General features: G+C 33.9%; 1 protein-coding gene across 2 annotated transcripts in view; it reads right to left on the bottom strand.

The window, feature by feature from the left end:
• The window catches only part of ldlrap1b (low density lipoprotein receptor adaptor protein 1b), a 56,342-nt gene extending 45,580 nt beyond the window's left edge, over positions 1–10,762 (bottom strand). For both annotated transcript variants that reach the window (XM_051125876.1, XM_051125875.1), the window contains exon 1: positions 10,504–10,762. In XM_051125876.1, coding sequence (XP_050981833.1) covers positions 10,504–10,588 — 85 coding nt within the window. In that variant the 5' untranslated portion in view covers positions 10,589–10,762. The remainder of the gene's footprint in view (positions 1–10,503) is intronic.
• Between the last annotated feature and the right edge of the window lie 4,288 nt (positions 10,763–15,050).

The raw sequence follows: 15,050 nt of genomic DNA, 5'->3' as shown, positions 1-15,050 counted from the left end.
AAAAATATATTCAAATAGAAAAACATTATTTTAAATAGTAAAAATATTTCAGAGTTTTTACTGTATTTTATATTTATTTTTATATTTCAAAAATTGACTATTTTTGCTGTACTCTGAATCAAACAAATGCAGGCTTGGTGAGCAGAATAGACATTTTTTAAAAACATAAAAAAACATGTTTGACTAGTAGTGTATCTTACTTCTAAATTATCTGGAAAACGCCACAAGTACTATTAACATCTTTGTGTGATGGTGCAAATGAATCACTGAATCAGCATTTTGAATTGATTCACTGAATCAATTTGAAAAGATTCACAGAAATGACTTGAACTTACTAGAGTCATGAGACAAAGAAACACTCGTGAAACTTGTCTAAATGACCCACCTTTACAACCCAGTTAAACAGACATTAAGGTCATAAATACATCATTATTAATGCTCAATACATCATCCAATCCTCTCATAACGTCACTTAAACATGAGAAGTTCAAATGTCCTTCAAATTCAAACTGCTTCCTTACAAAATCACTTTCTTAATCTCTTACTGACCCTGATCTGCTTGCAATCTCTGGCCACACAAGCATGAATATAAATGTGTGTGTGTGTGTGTGTGTGTGTATACAGTATATATGAGTGCTGAGATACTGAGGATGTCTGATGTGGTAAATCTGGTTTGTAAAGAGACTCTGATGGACACAGTCTCCATTACACACAGACAGCGGCGCTCAGATCTTCTGCATGACTTTAGACATTTAGATTTCACTGTTGCACATCGCAGCAGGAGCTCCACACCCTCACCGCTGGAAAGATGGGAATTACAGAGCCAATATTTTCGCTTTTTGATTTGAGTCAACATAATCAGATTTATCTCAGGATGGGAGTTCAGGTATTTCAAAGCTGCCGAGTTCACGGTTAACATCAAACCAAATGTTGTAAATATTACGATAAGCATCAGTAAGAGATTTCCTGTAATCTGATTTACTTTAATATTATACAAGTTTAATATCAGACACCAAATAATTTTGCAATCAATCAAAGCTGCATGAAGAAGCAAACAGATTCTTGACAGATTCTTGAAAATCAGTCAATGCAGAAAAACATTATTTTAAAAATATATATATTAAATACTACAAAATACAGGTAACACTTTACACTAAGGTCTATTAGACAATATAAGGATAAACTAACATTACCTAACACTATTTAAAAATATTTGTTAACGTTAACGTTGTTTTTATACATTTACAACTGTTTACTGCTAGCTCATACTAACATATTTCATACAAGCAGCTCAGCCTATTATGCTTATTTACAAATTTGGGGTCTACTTGAATACATTTACATGATTTAAAGTTCAAAAAACACTGTTCATCACTGCAGCACCTCTTTTCAACACAATCTGCACAAAATATGCCTTTCTAAAAAGTCCAGTCTGCTCTGATTGGTCAGCTGTTGCCACTGGTTAACCGCTTTAACCATGTGTTTGAAAACGCCCATTCAGTTCACAAAACTTCAGAAAATCCAAAATCCCCTAAGTACTTAGTATAACTAACATTTATGATACATTTCTAGTTTTAACATTATTTGTTCTTTAGATATTCCTTTTCAAAATAAGACGTATTATGTGAACGCTGGCTTTTGGACCACTGAAAATGCGAACAATTTACTCATGGAGACTCATTAGAATCTCCATATCTCTGGGATTGAACCACTGAGGGCCTTTGAAATGAAGATACCAAAAGATCCAGAACCTAAAAGGATTTTAAGATATCTTGATTACTTCTTGAGTTACAGTCATGCAAACCTGACGCAAAAAAACACAAGACATGCTTTTTGCCATCTTTGAACTGTCACCATTGGCGTATAATGAAGGAAAAATTGCAATGGTCATCAGATTTCACTAATAGACCTAGCAATGTCTGTGTAAAAATAAAATGATGCTGCCAGCTTTCTAAAGTCATTTTTAACACCCTCCCTAATTTGGCTCCAAATCTCAGGTGAGTCTTCATTTCGAACCCCTCTACAAAATAGCGGATTACTCCGTAAATAAACATCTGTGACATTTAACATTCTGGCTTTCATCAATATAAATGATTGTCCTTCTACAGAAAAAAGATTAAAGGAACAATCCACTTTTTTGAAAATAGGCTCATTTTCCAACTCCCCTAGAGTGAAACAGTTGAGTTTTACCGTTTACGAATACATTCAGCCGATCTCCGGGTCTGGCGGTAGCACTTTTAGCATAGCTTTGCATTATGTGAATGCTGGGTTTTGGACCACTGAAAATACGAACAATTTACTCATGGAGACTCATTAGAATCTCCATATCTCTGGGATTGAACAATTGAGGACTTTTGAAACGAAGATACCAAAAAGAAAGTTTAAGGTCCAGAATCTAAAAGGATTTTAAGATATCTTTAATATTTCTTGAGTTACAGGCATGCAAACTTGACGCAAAATAAAAAAAAAAAAAAACACAAGACATGCTTTTTGCCATCTTTGAACTGTCACCGTTGGCACATAACGAAGCAATAATTGCAAAGGTCATCAGATTTCACTAATAAACCTAGCAATCTCTGTGTAAAAATAAAATAATGATGCTGCCAGCCTTCTAAAGACATTTTTACACCCCCCTAATTTTGCTCCAAATCTCAGGTGAATCTTCATTTTGAACCCCTCTACAAAATGGCGGATTACCCAGTAAATAAACATCTGTGACATTTAACATTCTGGCTTTCGTCAATATAAATGATTGTCTTTCTACAGAAAACATATTAAAGGAACACTCCACTTTTTTTGAAAATAGGCTCATTTTCCAACTTCCCTAGAGCGAAACAGTTGAGTTTTAATGTTTATGAATCCATCTCCGGGTCTGGCGGTAGCACTTTTAGCATAGCTTAGCACAGCAAACAAAAAAACTCACCAGTTTAACTCTAAGGCAGTTGAGAAATTAGCCTGTTTTCAAAAAAAGTGGAGTGTTCCTTTAACAAAAGGCAGGACCTCTGGTTGGGTTGACACAGAATGACCCAATTGGACCCAGTTGGGTCACTGCTGAAAGAGTGGGTGGATTGGTAAGAGGTTTTTTTCTATTTACAATGTGTTTTTGCAGCATTTAGCAATATAGCCAATCACGCAACGGCCAATCAGAAACATTATAGTCAGAATACACTCACCGCACCAGAGTTTTTCTCAGTTATGCAAGCTTGCAAACACTCATTATAACAAAGTGTAGACACAATGTAAATTAAAAAATAATTGTGCACTGTTGAGCTTCATTGATTATAACAGCACTTTATAAGATTGTGCCAAACTAAGGTGAGTGACAGCTTTCCAGTGATTATAAGGGAAGTGCTCTTTGCACGCTTGTTAGGCTATACATTCAGAATTTGAATAAATTCACTCTCCAATAACCATTTATTCAATATTGCCACTCGCCATTGTATAGTGGATACTACTTCAGTGAAAAGCAGGTGATCTGGTTCAAAAACATTTTTTGTAGAAATGCATTGACCCGCAGATATCAATTTTTGCTGATTCCGATTTTCCTTCTAAGAACTAATAATTGACAGCATATACAAACAAAAATCTATACTAAATTGTTCACATAATAAAAAATAATTAAACATTACAATTCCACCAATCAGTAATTCAGTTTAAATAATAAGAAACCGTAGAGTTACTAGCATTCAAATGAAATCAGTATTAACAAACATCTTTCCACTGCAGGGAAAACATAAGCTGCATCTGAAGTGGCATTAGATGTATCACTGTTTGATAAAGCTGATTTACACTGCAAATGCATAAATAATTTTATAAGATTAATGTTTTAAATATTGTTTGAACATACAATAAGAGATGATGGGAAAATGCAATGATACTTTTTAACTAAATTTGAGACGAAACCACCAGTAGATGATGGCAAATGACTGTCTGAATGAGTGTCATTTAGTTGTACATTCAATCGATCAGCTGATTCATTCAGAAACGAGGCAACTGTCTTTATGAATGGGTTACTGAATCATTGACTCACTTGATTCATTTAAAAACGTGGATTCATTCAGTAACGAAACACTGATATGTTGCTGCAGGAGTCGGTCTCACATACTCACTCAGGCTGCCCAAGCCTCATCTGGCATGACATAAACACATTATCATTCGGCGTTAAGTGTGACATCAAAACGGACCGGCTTGGAATCGGCAGACTGACCGGCCGGTCACTGATCCGGGCCATTTATGCGGAAAATCTGCTAATTTTGCTTAGGCGTAGGACCATAAAATGTTCATCCAATCACATCTCCCTTTCTAAATGCTACAATAGGCTGTCCTACCTGCCTGTCAACATACGCATTTGCAGACCTCCATGCACCCTGACTGTGTCGACATGATATGTCATCAGTGCGTTCCATTATGCTACGGCAGACTGAGCAAGAATGGAAAGCGTTAAGAAAAGGTAAAATGAAGTGACTCTCAGAGCAGTTTTAGAGATTACGTTCATGTGTTCATGTTCTCATATATTGATGCGGCATGGGCTGAAAACACTGCAAGCTTCACGCATGTGTGTGTAGTAAACAAAACTGCACATCTGCGCCATTCACTGACACAGACATGCAGAAAGACGGCTCTTATTAAAATGCATTCTCAAAGTACCGGTACTAGTAAAATGCAGAATCGTACCATTTTTAAAAGCAGGGTATTGCGATACTTTTTAAGTACCGGTATATGGTGCAACACTAAATGGTAAGACTGCAGTTATATTAAAGCTATTTCAAGACATTAGGGAAATTATATTCATGTTTTAATATGACATTTTGATTATCAAAGATGAGTTTTAACTTCTGAAGTTATTGCAGAGGGATTTTAAAGATACTGCAAGTTAGCTGCACTAAAATATTTACTAAACTCAGTCTGGCTTGTGATTCATGTGGCCTTTCGGCATCATGCGCAGACGCTCATCTGACGCGACGCTGACCACAAGAGGAAATTCTGCCATTCAAATCTGCTGTCTTGAGATGATCAGACTGAAGAGGATCAGACGCACAGACACCTCTGTGGGAAAATGGTTAACAGCACCGGAAATGACAGAGCTTTTCATTTACCCAACAATAAGCTTGCACAAGATTACTCAAACCAACTGCCACGAGCCTGTTGAGACCCCGTCCACAGACAAGAAAACAACACAGCCTTCAAGAACTATTAAATCTGGCCTTCAGAACATAATGCTTTATTTGACATGACAGCAGGAAAAGTCAGCAGCTCTGACTGACTCTGCAAATGACTATAATAATGGCAACGTAAATAATTATTTTGACTCACTATAGTCTCTGATTTCTAAAGACGTAACTGGATTCATTCCACTTGTCAAAATAAGCAGCTTTCATTAAAGCGATAGTTCAGCCACAAATGAAATGCTGTCATCATTAACTCACCTTCATGTCATTTTAAAACGAAAATAACAGAGACGCTGACATTCACAGATAAAAGAAACTTGTGTCATCTATTATTTAACTTGTTAATAAACTGTCTGTCATTTCAAAATGAGAAATGTTTAGTTTAACAAATAGACACAGCCCAAAACAAGATCTAATACTACTTGCTCTATTACCGATATTGCATTTTTTATGAACTTATGAAGATGATAACAAATGTTTTAATTGATTTTAAAAGCCTTAATAAGGTAAACCAGTTTCAGTTCTGCATAATGCTTAATCCACATTTAATCATAAGAAATAAAAATATTCCATACCTATAAATATTAATGTCTATCAAGCACCAAAATCAATTAAACAAATAAATTGATTTGTGCATATTGCATTTTTGCATATTGCAAAATGCATATTGCATTTTTTATTGTTTTTAAATGCTTTATTAAAATAATTTATTTACATATCAATTAATCCACTCTTAAGAATAAAATAAACTTCTACAATCAACAATATAATTGATAATTAATACATACATCAATGCATAATGTTTTAAAAGCCTCAAAATAAATCAGTTTATATATATATATATATATTAGTTTTTTTTTTTTTTTTTTTTTTTTTGGTTGGTTGGTTTTTTTGTGACAAAAGGTTTTACCCAAAAATTTATGGTAATTAATGAAAGATTTATTTATTTAGCTTCATTTAATTATTTATTTATTTTATTTTATTTTACTTTATTCATTTAATATTTATTTTTTGCCCAGTTATACAGTTTTGCACAGTTATACAGTTGAGGTCAAAAGTTTACATACACCTAGCAGAATCTGCAAAGTGTTAATTATTTTATCAAAATAAGAGGGATCATACAAAATGCATGTTATTTTTTATTTAGTACTGACCTGAATAAGATATTTCACATAAAAGACATACACATCTTTGCAATTTTCATTATATGCCAACGGTGACAGTTCAAAGATTGCAAAAAGCACTTTTTTTTGGTCTCAGATTTGCATGCCTGTAACTCAAGAAGTATTAAAGATATCTTAAAATCTTTTTAGTTTCTGGTTCTTAAACTTTCCTTTTGGTATAATAACATAAAAAAAGAAAAATTGTCCTCTGCTGAATAATATAGTTCATTAGCTTAGCTGCAGGCTGTTTTTGTACATTGGGTTTGAACAGGACTCATCTAATCAGGACTCAGAATCAGCACTTTTAGTTTTATAAAAATATATTATAAAACTTTTTGATTAGAAATCCTAAATTCAAGCTCTGGGCGCCAAAAGTGGCCACATAATCTCATGATACAGTACTAATCTACAGTCCACTGCTGCTATCTAGAAATGCATCATGATTGGGTGCATTTGGGGTAAAATTGACTGTGGCTTTCAGGCGTCATACACTGTGAATCTGCTGTGGTGAGATACATTTCCTGTTAAAACAGGCTCAGAAATTGCAGCTACTGTCTGCTGCACTATTACTGCAGAGGCTCACACAGCTGATACAAGTTAATGTCATCAGAGCAGGTGAGCTGGAATTATGTGAATAGAAAAATGCACCAGTCTTGTGCAGGATGAGGACACGGACCATTAGTAACAAATCGTGACCCAGTCCACAAGAAAAGTCACCATGGATACCAAAAGAAAATCAGTCTCAGGAGTCACGCTGTCTTCAGTTCATGCTGGAATGATCACGAGATAAGCACACACAAAAAAAAAAACACCACAATGCTGAATTTAATGGGATATTTGGGGTTTTTTTTTTTTAAGACCGGACATATTTTATATGACTTATATATTACTACATTACTTTTATTTGTTAGTTTTAAAATTACTTTATATCATAATTTTTTTTTGTATTACTTTTTTTTTTTTTTTTTACTTTTTATAAATATATTTGAAATAATTATATATTTGAATATATATATATATATATATATATATATATATATATATATATATATATATATAAAATACTATAAATTACAATGATTATTATAAATTACAAATTAAATACAGATATTTTAATATTTCATGCTTTAATATTTTATATTTTTAGGTATTTTAAATATTTTATAATTAATTATTTGACATATTTTAAAAAATATTCAGCACATACATATATATATATATATATATATTTTTAAAACTAACATTTGTATTAAATTAATACATATACATATTATTATTTGCAATTGTATCTAATTTTATTTATAAATAAAATGTATTATTTTTTTTATTTTTATATATATTTATATAAATTTTATTATATATATAATTTATATTAAATACATTTTAAATAATATTTTGTATATTTTATATAATTTTATATTAATATTTGTTAAATACATAAATTATTTATACTGTCTTTTATACACATTTAATTTCATGTCACATATAGTTATGTGTGTGTGTGCGTGTGTGTGTGTGTGTGTGAATATGAAATGTATGTTAATAAATATGTGAAAATATTAAATATATATTATTATTACGTAATTATATATAATTGTAGGTAAATTATTTATTATATATAAATTGTTAATTATATATAGATACATAAAACAGTTCATGTTTGAATTTTTTTAGTAACATTTTATAAACATTTTAATATATTTTTATACTAAATATATAAATACATATATTTTTTATTTTTATATAAAACATCACTGTACATTAAAAACATTATTTATAAACATTTCATAAATTTCACATTGACCTAAACTATTTATTTATAAAATCTATTTTATAGATTTTACTTAATAATTATAATTATATAATAATTACTTTACAATATATTATTATAAATTATATACATCACATGCATAGCTTTGAAAACATGATAATTGACTGACATGCTGATCATTTAAACTATATTAATACAGGTCAATACTAGCATGGTGGCCACCAATATATCATGCATCCCAAACCCCAAACATGACAGTGTGGTGACATCAGTCTGACAGCTAAGCATGTTTGTGGAGGGCTTCCGCATGTAAAAGCAAACAAAAAGGTCACCAGGCAGTTAAGCTTGTTTTTGTGCACTGCCACCGTGCAGCAGATGGACTGAACTCTGCTGTCTGTGGGACTTACACACCGCATCTGAGATCAAAGACGCCTCTGGATCCACTGGAACACCAGCAGCTGAGACCAGCAGTGCACGTGCACAGAGATTTAAAGAAACACTTCACCCAAAAAAGAAAAAGCACTTCATTGCCTCACCCTTGTATTGTTCCGAACTGCATGACTGCCTCTCTACACTGGACCCAAAAATTGCATTTTTTATAAAATATACTTTAAATGCATTGCCTGGCCTTTATGATATAATGAAAGTGAATAGGGACTAGGGCTTTCACGCTTCAAAAAGAAGCATTATAAATGTGCATACATAACTTACAATCCCATATGACACATTCAAGCCATAATCGAGCTTTATTTTGATGCCACTCATGTCCAAACATCACCTTTTCTATTAATCTTCAATTGAACTACTTTGTTTCTTGCACAGTATTATAATACAGTTTCAGGACACTTGTAATGTAGCGTGGAAGAAGTATGGACCACTTATATGATGCTAGTGCATTGCGCTTTATCGTTTTGGAGCTTGACAGCTCCAGTCCCCATTCACTTTGATTAACTATCAAAAACAACAGCCAACTTTCTTCACCCTTTATGTTCCACAGAAAAAAGTGAGTCATACAGGTTTGGAACAATTCCTTTGAGGGTGTGTTACTGGAGCAGAGACAACATTGCAATGAAACGGTCAAAGAAATCACAGAAAAATTGAGAATACCATAGACTCTGATCTTCCTTCACAGTCTTTCTTGCTTTTTTCCCTAAATAAAGTCCATGTACACCTAAAAATCACTGCCTAGCAACACTGGGTTGCCAGAATCTGCCTCATTCTACTGCCATGCTCTCTACAGCAAAACAAAACACCAGAATCTGTTCATATAGATCTGATTCATTTAATGATCTTGATTCGCTTTAAAGAATCGGCTCATAAGAATCATTTGTTCTGGATATCGCTGTATGTTTACAACTCCCACAAAAAACAACCGACTCAAAATAATAATAATAATAATAATAATAATAATAACAACAACAACAACAACAATTTGTTCGCGAATCGAGATTTGTTTTTAATTCACCTTAAAGAACCGATTCATAAGAACCATTCGTTTGGAAATCGAACACTGATCTCGCAGTATGTGCTCGACTCCCCCCAAAAAGAACCGGCTCTTAAAAGTAATTTGTTCGGAAATCGGGGTACACTGTTCGCACGGTTTGCTTTTGATTCACAATAAGAAACCGATTCAAAAGAATCGTTCGTTCGGGAATCGCACGGCATTGATCTCGTGTTCACGTGCTCGACTCCCCCAAAAAAGAACCGACTCATACGAATCATTCGTTTGCGAATGGGGGTACATCAATCGCCTGGTTTGTTTTTGATTCACTTTAAAGAACAGGTTCATACCAATCATTCGTTTGGGAATCGCAAGACGAAGATCTCGCCGTATGTGTTCGACTCTTCAAGAAAAAAAAACGGCTCATGAAAGTCAATTGTGCGGGAATCGGGGTACAGCGATCGCGCTGTTCGCTTTTGATTCACTATAAGGAACCGGTTCAAAAGAATCGTTCGTTCGGGAATCGAACTTAAACTGATCGCGCTGTCGAATCACAATATCAGTGCAGGACAGGCTGTCAAAAACCCAATGCCAGGAAAATCACTCGGTTTTGGTATTTAAAATCTGAATCGGTTCTGTAAAAGAGACTATTCTTTGTTTCAAATATTTTTTGGAAACAAATCTGCATCAGTCTATACACAAAGCAGTCATGACAATATGCGTAATTAGCTTTTAAATTGCACTAAAATATTGTTGACTAACAAGCAGCGGACTTTAAAAAGTTGATCAGTTCAATGATTTGTTATGAAATATCATGTAAATACGAGTAAATTGCTGATTTAACACACAAGTTGCAAGCAACTTTGACTCTGAACTTCATAACAGATCAACAGATATAAATAAGAACCATAACGACAATTTCCAGGCAAATTCATGCAGGTTGTCAGCTGTAAAACTCACTTTTATGTTTTCCAGAGATCCACGACTGTTTAGCCAGACTGGGACTGCGAATGATAGCGCGTCCGGCTGATTTTAGCGCGTCCATGATGAATAATACAGTTTATTGTGACAATGAATAATCCTGAGAGCGCGATCCTCCAGCGGTCCTCTTCCCGATCGAGCCCGACCCTCTCCCCGCAGGAAAACTTTTCTGACAGCCTGTGATTTTCTTCCTTTTCCGCGGATGATCCCGGGTGGATGTACGAACATGCTCGCCACGGCGGGCGGGGCTTAGTATGTAAATTAACCGGATAATGTTCCGTCATGACGCTGCCGTTGAGTGGGCGGAAGGTGGGGTTCTAGTATGTAAATTAGCTAGAGAATATTCAGTGGGCGGGGCTTCGCGTTTGTACACAAATAGAATGGTATTTGACTTGTGTGATTACATCAAACAATACTTAGTTTATTTAATAGCATTTAGACGAATGAACCCACATTATGGTTAAAAATAAAATGGATAATGGCAAAATGGCAATTATTAAAAAAATAATTGAAAAATATAAACAACATATATTGAAAAATAATAATGATTTTTTTTTTAATTAGAATTATATGCTGATGTTAAGGTGTTTTTCTTTTTTTTTGTCAAATAAGTTTTATTAAAAGATAAAGATTTTAAAGATGGATTTACAATCTCACATACTTTGTTTCTATACATGTGCAAAGAATACAATCAAAATTAGAAAAGAAAGACAGGAAATGAAAGAAAGCAAAATAAACAAAACCCCACCTCACAAACCATCCCTTACAAGACCTGTTTACATTAGTTTGCAATGTATGATGAAGAAATGTTAAAACATGACATTAACAAATTATGCATTAGTCCGCAGGTTTTCCATCAAGATAACAGAGAAAAGGGTGCCAAATTTGGACAAACTGCTCAAATTTGCCCTTTAGACAGTACCTAATTCGTTCCAAATGTAGAGTAGAAATCATCTCTCCAAGCCATAGCTTACATGTAGGAGCCTCCTTTTTCTTCCAGAACAAAAGTATTAGCTTCTTGGCTGTAGTTAAACTATATGCAAGTAGTTTGTGTTGTGCTCCTGATAATGAATGCATACTTTCTGAAAATCCCAAAATAAAAAGTGCCGGATCTGGCTGCAATTGCACCCTAAAAATCTCTGAAAGGATATCAAAAATTCCATTCCAATAATTTTGTTTCTTGGAGCAAAAAATAAAACTATGAGACAAATCAGCAACTACTGAATTACATTTGTCACAGAGAGGTGAGACATTTTTGAAAATTCTATGTAATTTCTTTTTTGAATAATGTAATCTGTGAATGAGTTTAAACTGAATAAGGCAGTGTTTAGAACTGATAGAGTGTTCGTTAATATCCTTTAAACTCATCTGCCACATTTCCTCAGAAATATCCACTCCTAGTTCTTGCTCCCATTCTTTTTTGAGAAAACTTGTAGAGGGCGAAGTAAAGGATTGTAGCAGATCATAAATTATCGGTAGTGCCTTTTTACTTCCTTTACACCGATCAAGACACTTATCAATAATTGAGGGTGATGAACCATCTAATGAAGGTGTATGAGCACGTATATAACTCCTAATCTGTAGAAATCTAAAAAAATGACTCTGGGGGAATTTAAATTTTTGTTGCAGCTGACTAAAAGATGCCAGAGCCCCATCAATGAAAAGGTCCCCTATAGTACGTACACCCATTTCTCCCCGCTGGACAAAGGTCCCATCCAATCTTGATGGGATAAATGATGGATTCTTAGTGACAGGAGTTAGAAGTTAAGGTGTTTTTCAATGGATAGTAATTCAAATGTATTATTTATATTTGGCTCACTATAATTGCCTATTATGAAAAATGAAAAATGTCTGTCTGATCCATTTAAAATTGTACAAATCCGTGCAATTACATTAAAAAAAAAAAAAATTAGTAGCCAATTCTATTAGATTCTGTTATGTAACAGTTATTAAAAGCATGTTACACTAAGTTCACAATAATAAAAATTGTTAAATTCCATTGTTCTTAAAAAGTTATTCTATTATGAGCAAATTACACAATATTTCAGCTAATATAAAAAAAAGGTACAATTTACAAAAATAGTTTTATAAAAACCTTTCTTTCTGTTGTCACACAGTGTCGCTTCCATGAAGCAAGTGGTTCATTTTATGCAAAAAAAGTGATTCTACAATAAATGTCAGTTTATGGCTTCAGTGTAAGTATATTATTTAGTGGCGATGAAGAAATACAGAACAGATGAGAAATAGGAACAGTGAATCTTTTCTTTGAGAGTGTAGTTGTCTTTCTCTCCACTCATGCCTGTCTAAACTCATCCGCATGAGTGCTCCTACACTGACAGCCCATCACCACATGGGGAAAGTGATGGAAAAATGGAAATAACGAAACTGAAAGGTGAGAGAAAGAGACATTCAAGAGTGTTCCTCTGAGAAAGAGGTCATTTTGCTTGTCATTGGGCCTTTTGTCAGTTCAGGATGGCATCTTACAACCTGTGTGTATGACTGAAAGAGAAAATAAAGAGTGGGGCATCAGGTTCTTCTGACCCCTACCGTGACCCACCAAAACCTGTTTAGTTTCATGTGAAGACAAACAATAAATACAATTGACCAGGGTCTCTGCAGAACAACAGCTGAGTCACTCACTTCAGGTGATTAACACAAAGAATCCAGATCTTCAGCATTCTTAAGTGAGTATGACAGATTCGTTCAGATTTTTGCAGAAACTAATGTACCTTTTAAAGCAGGCAGTCTGATGCGGATCTTTAGGGAGGCTGAATTTGAAACAGTGCATCCCATGGGAGTCATTCACCCTCCCAGTTCATCCTATATTACTGGAACTGGAAGCTTGAGAGACGTGGCTGACATACTAAACGGCTCCTGTACATTATTAATGCATCCATATGCTGATTAGATCAACAGTCTGCAGTTCAAATGTGAATACAACAGCTTTAACTGATGAATACAGGTCTGGAATGGCATGAGATTTAACTATCATTACCCACAGACACTGCCATTTTAATTTGAATGTGCACGACTTCTGATGTCAATCGCTTCCAGTTACTTGTACAAAAACAGTCTGCTATGCTGCGTGAGATTGCAAACTGGTATTTGCTATCACATTACTTTAATTGTCTATTCATAAACACAATGGTTTGCAGCACAAATAGTTTCACTGTTTACTGCACTGCTAGTTATTTACCAATTAAATACTATTTGCATTGCAAAATAATGTTGATCTGACATCAAGTAAAAAAGGCAAAGTGGAGGCTATAAATGTGAAAGTGCGTCCTTGTGTCATTTATTTGAACTAAAGTTTTTACATGCACATCATGCCATTCGTGCACTGAAGAAAGAGCGAGTGTGGGAACTGTGTGCCTGTCTGCATGGTTATAAAAAGAGATGTGTTTAATATGAATGCTCTGGTTATTTATTCATGCACGTAATAACCTCTTATAAATGACGGATGAAGGCATATCTTGGAGAATCTGTCGGCACGAGATGCTGCAGCAGTTTACAAACTAGCAACTGTTAGCTGCAAAAATGTATGAAAAAGTATTTATAAAAAAAAACAGTTGTTTAAATAGTTACTTCCTTGAGTTATTATTTTGGAATAAATGTAAAGTGCTTAAACACACTAACTTTATACTTGGTTTTAATAAATAGAATATTGACTACATTGTTGATGTAAAAATATAAAATAGAATTGTTTTTAAATATATACAGTTGAGGTCAAAAGATTACATACACCTTAGTGTATGCTAATTATTTAGTGCATGTTTTTTATTTAGTACTGACCTGAATAAGATATTTATTTCACATAAAAAACATTTAAATATAGTCCACAAGAGAAAATAGTTGAATTTATTAAAATGACCCGGTTCAAAAGTTTACATAAACTTGATTCTTAATACTGTGTCGTTACCTGAATGATCCACAGCTGTTTTTTGTTTTTTTTTGTTTAGTGATGGTTGTTCATGAGTCTCTTGTTTGTCCTGAGCAGTTAAACTGCCTGCTGTTCTTCAGAAAAATCATTCAGGTCCCACAAATTCTTTGGTTTTTCAGCATTTTTGTGTATTTGAACCCTTTCCAGCAATGACTGTATGATTTTGAGATCCATCTTTTCACACTGAGAACAACTGAGGGACTCATATGCAACTATTACAGAAGGTTCAAATGCTCACTGATGCTTCAGAAAGAAAAACGATGCATTAAAAGCCAGGGGTGAAAACTTTTCGAATTTGAAGATCAGGGTAAATTTAACTTATTTTGTCTTCTGGGAAAGTATCTTCTGTAGCTTCTGAAGGGCAGTAATAAATGGGGGGGGGGAAAAGATATTTAGGCAAAATGAGAAAATGTACACATCTTCATTATGTTCAAAAGTTTTCACCTCCAGCTCTTAATGCATCGTTTTTCCTTCTGAAAAACCAAAGAATTTGTGGGACCTGAAGGATTTTGCTGAAGAACAGCAGGCAGTTTAACTGTTCAGGACTCACAAACAACTATCACTAAACAAAAAAACAAAACAAAAC

Source organism: Labeo rohita, chromosome 13 (genome assembly GCF_022985175.1).
Source record: "Labeo rohita strain BAU-BD-2019 chromosome 13, IGBB_LRoh.1.0, whole genome shotgun sequence".
NCBI classification, from domain to species: domain Eukaryota; kingdom Metazoa; phylum Chordata; class Actinopteri; order Cypriniformes; family Cyprinidae; genus Labeo; species Labeo rohita.
The sequence above is the reverse complement of the archived record's forward strand: the minus strand, read 5'-3'. Positions and strand labels throughout refer to the sequence as shown.